Source organism: Geospiza fortis, unplaced genomic scaffold (assembly GCF_000277835.1).
Source record: "Geospiza fortis unplaced genomic scaffold, GeoFor_1.0 scaffold1283, whole genome shotgun sequence".
In the NCBI taxonomy this organism is placed as follows: Eukaryota; Metazoa; Chordata; class Aves; order Passeriformes; family Thraupidae; genus Geospiza; species Geospiza fortis.
The window spans coordinates 61,043-65,639 of NW_005054754.1; the positions used below are offsets into that span (position 1 = coordinate 61,043).

The 4,597-nt window shown below is 39.1% G+C and overlaps 1 protein-coding gene across 1 annotated transcript in view; it reads right to left on the reverse strand.

The window, feature by feature from the left end:
* Positions 1-959: 959 nt before the first annotated feature.
* The window catches only part of LOC102042834 (kinesin-like protein KIF2A), a gene marked incomplete at its 5' end in the record, with an annotated part of 43,181 nt that continues 39,543 nt past the window's right edge, over positions 960-4,597 (reverse strand). The window contains one exon of the mRNA XM_031065390.1: positions 960-1,088. Coding sequence (XP_030921250.1) covers positions 960-1,088 — 129 coding nt within the window. The remainder of the gene's footprint in view (positions 1,089-4,597) is intronic.

A 4,597-nucleotide genomic window follows, 5' to 3' on the forward strand; every position in this document is an offset into this window, starting at 1 on the left:
GCTGGGTGTGGGCAAGATCCTAGGAGGGAACATAGCCAGGCCAGCTGACCCAAAGGATATTCCATACCGTATGATGTCTGCTTAGATATAAAAGCTAAGAAAAAGGAGGAGGAAGGGGGACATTCATTTTTATGACATCTGTCTTCCAGAGCAACTGCTACACATGCTGAAGCCCTGCCTCCTAGGAAGTGGCTGGACATTGTGTGCTGATGGGAAATAGAGAATAAAACTCTTTGGTTTTCCTTTGTTTCCACATGCAGCCTTTGCTTTTGCTCTATTAAACTGCCTTTATCTTGACCCATGACTTCCATCTTATTTCCCCCTCCAGTACTGCTGAGGAGGGGAATGATAGAGTGGTTTGGTGGGCACCTGACAGCCAGCCAAGATCAACCCACCATAGCAAACAAGCTTAACAGTCAGTGTCCACTGCAGAGAATTTACATTTCCATAAGGAGAAATATTAAGGATGTACAAATAAAACCACTGGACATCTGTGCTTTTATCTGTTCTTTCCTCCATCTGACAGAAGGATTCTATTTTTTCAGATTGATGCAAATGCACTTTTATACAGTACACAACTATTAATCTCATCTGTCCCAACTACTTCCTTTTACAGCCTAGAGGGTATTCTGATACCTTTGATACCAATTTTAAATTCGCCTTTGTCATTTAAAGATCATAACTTACCACTATACTTCCAGTGTACACCACCTTTTCCAAAATTCTTATTCAACAAACAATATTATAATATAATTAAGGCATTATTAAAAACAAACAAAAAAATCCTCAACCTAAAGTGTTTCTATCTATTTGTCTAGCTAGAAAACTAGAACAAGCAATCAAAAATGTCAATAAAAAGTGAGAAAAGAGAAAGTTATCTGAAATGGCTCTGCTGAAAGACTAACTTCAAATATAGTCTCAGTTAATGTATAACCTCAATTAATTGTTAAAGCATACAGTTAACTAAACAAACTTACCATACAGGTATGGGAGTTTTCTCCTATGAATGAATCTCTTAGCACCTGAGTAAGTTTACTTGCTCTGAATGGCGTATGAGGTTTATTTCGGCCTAAGGCTCTAATGCACTCCTGAAAGAACAAACAGGTTTATATTTTTATATTTAATAAAATCAGAGTAAAACTTCATATGTATACAATCCCCATTAAAGAAAAATTCATAATACAAATGCAATTCAAAATCAGAAAATATATGCCTTAGTTATGTTGCTGAAGTTATGCAAAATTGAATTTAGGAAGTGTTAGACTTTCATCTCTCATTAAGCTCAGTAGAGAGGTTGGAACTTTAAAAGGACTTAGGAGCCTAAGTACTTTCTGAATCTCATCTAAAACATTTACATGTATTGTACTCAACAAGAACAAAAAAATCATTGCTGATGTTAAATCTCCAGACGAACAACTATTTCTGATTATGATCTGCAAAAGCCTGAATGATATACAGCCTCTGCCAGCAGAAGCAGTGTGGACCATGACTCACATTAACTCTATCAGTTAAAAGCAGTAGCTTTGATTCTGGCTTCACCACTGACTTTCTTTACAGCTCAGAAGAAAACACTGGTGCCCAAATTTTCTGAAAGCTTCCACAGGTCACAAACCTAGTAAGTATAAGCTCTGTATTGATGCACTCAATATTGGAAAACACTTGAAAATGCAAACCACTCCCTGTTTACGAACATTCTTCATGAGAACAAAGATAACATTTACCTCCCCTTTCAGTCACAAGAATGGTATGGGGCTAAAGTAACATCTGTAATTGGTTGAAGAGTTCCAGAGAGAAATACTGTACAGAATAGTAAGAAATTAGTATAGAAGTTACAGCAGCAACTAAGTACAATAGCACAAACCAAGATCGCAGTAATCAAGACATCACTTCTGCCCTCTCAGAATTCTAACATCAGCTAATAAATTACTTCTTACAGAAAGTTAGTTCAAATTTAAATTTGTTTTGCTGTTGTCATATTTGGATCATTAATTCCAGTTTCTGCCTTTGCCTTAATACTTTGTGTACAGGCATCTCTTAAGATTCAGGGCTTTCCTGGTACAGCTTTAACATGTTTACACACAGAACTTCTTCAAACAACTATACATCAAAATATTTTCATATTATGGCTTTGCTTTTAGCAAGACTAACAGATGGAATGGCTTTTGTGTTACATGAATAGTTCTACAGCAGTTCAGCTAATCCTTGAGCTGCATCCATATCCTTGTGGCCTACTGAAATTTCCTAGAAACAGTTTCTTACAAAAGCCAGGCTATAAACTCTGGGATGATAACCCAAGAAAGCATTGCAACAGTGAAACAGCATAAAACAACTAAATGGGCTCAGAATAAAAATGTCCCTATTTAGACTGAATGCCTTTCGAGCATTATAAAGCAAATAATAAAGGCATTTGATTATTTAAATAATATTTCATCGTTTTCTTGATGTCTTCTTGAATAATGTATGAAAAACTGCAGTGATTTCAAGGCCTCACCTTGAATATTGTGAGCAGTTTGGGGCAGCACAATAACAGAAAGATATTAAACTATTAGAGAGTGTTTGTAAAAAAAGACCAGATAATATTGGTTTTTGCATTTATGTGTTAGCTTCTGCATGTTGTTAGTGATTAAAGGAATTTAGAAATAGTATCACTTATAACTCGTTTTAGCTGCTTTTCAATATAATATAATCTATCGGCTTAAGTATGCACTGTGTTGCTCATAGAAATAGTAGTGTATGAATATAATATCTATGTATCATTTATGGAAATATTAGTGTGATGAATGTATTGTATTATAGACCTTAGCAAAACAAAAGACGTAAAAAAAGGTTTTTGTGTAACTAAAAACAGTGTAAGGCCATCCACTGAACAACCTGTTCAAAATAAGGTAACTGTGAGACAAACCAGAGCACTGCAGGACAATTCGAGAATACCATGTTAAATTTAAGGAGGACATACTAAATCCTTATCAGAGGATGTGAAACAGCAGTATGGAGACACAAGAAGAAACAAAATATATTGACCTGACACACAGGATGTCATGCAGTGTCTTGGTTTGAAAAGACAGGTGTCTGCTAAGGAAGCCAGGAGCCTCCCCTGAAATGGAAAATGTAATTTTGAAATCGAGGGGCTCTCAGGCAAAGATATGGGAGCAGGAACAACAGTTTTTTATTAGAGAATGAAATAAAAAATAAAACAAACAATGCAGTAATACAAAACAACACTGACAGAGTCAGAATATGACCTAACACACTGTTGGTCAGGGTGTTGGTAGCAGTCCAATTGAAATGGTGCCTGCAGTCCTCCTGGAGTGACAGATGTGGTTCTGTTGAGGCAGTGATCCTGTAGAAGGGTGTAGTCTTCCTCTGAAGATCCAGTGGTGGTGTAGATGGGCCTGGTCTTCCTCTGGGAATCCAGTGGGAAAGGGTTGGCTGTGGTCTTCCAAATCTCAGATTATATCCAGGTAGGAATGCTTGGCTCCTCCTTCTGGGCGGAGCTTCTCACAATGGGATGATGTAATTTTATCAGTCATGCAGTGAGATTCAATGGCCCATTAACAGAAGATATCTCCCCAAGAAAACTGCCCAATTAACAGAAGATAACTGCCCCACGTCTAACAGATAGGAATAGAATACACACCCCCATTTCCAAACTAAGACATGCAGATAAGCTGGAGTGTGAAGAAGTCAAAGAAAGAAGTTCCCAAAACATCAGAAAGTTAGCAAGAATGTTTGAATAATGCATGACACACATGAATATGCATGCATCTCAGCGATGTAGTAACAGTATAAAGATAACATTGTCTGTATACACCGGTGTGTTCTTTGGCTGTTGTCCAGGAGCCCCCCAGCACTGGACATATTGTCCTTTTTTATCCTATTGTTATTAAACTAAGCAGTGAATTCTGTTTTTCCACATGTTCAAAGGATGGCAACAAAAATGGTAAAGGGCTTTGAGGGGAAGCTGTATGAAAAGTGGCTGAGGACCCTTGGTCTGTTCAGTCTGGAAAAGAGGAGAGTGAGGAGGACCTCATTGCAGTCTACAACTTCCTAGTGAGGGGAAGAAGAAGGGCAGACACTGATCTCTTCTCTCTGGTGTCCAGTGACAGGACCTGAGGGAATGGCCTGAAGTTGTGTCAGGGGAGGTTTAGGTTGGATATTAGAAAAAAGGTTCTTCACCAGAGGATGGTCGGGCACTGGAACAGGGTCCCCAAGGAAGTGGTCACAGCACTAAGCCTGACAGAGTTCAAGAAGCATTTGTTATTATGACCCACCCCTGAAGGCGAGTGTGGTGGTTTTTTGCATGGCTTGATTTTTGGTGAAGAGGGAAGAAGCCTGCCACGGAAGTGATTTTCTGTGAGGAGCTGCTAAAAGCTTCCTCCATGCCTGGCAAAACCAGTCGCTGGCTGGCTCTGAGAATAGGCACACTACTAAGCCAATTAGGAAAGCTGGTAACGCCTCTATGATAACATATTTAAAAGAAGAAAAACCATGGGAAGCTCTCTTTCTTCCTCGCCTTCGAGGAGTGGTGACGGAGCAGTCAAACCCCCTCCCGGCGAGCCTGCCAGGCGCATTCTTGGCGGGGGAGCCGCGGGCCCCT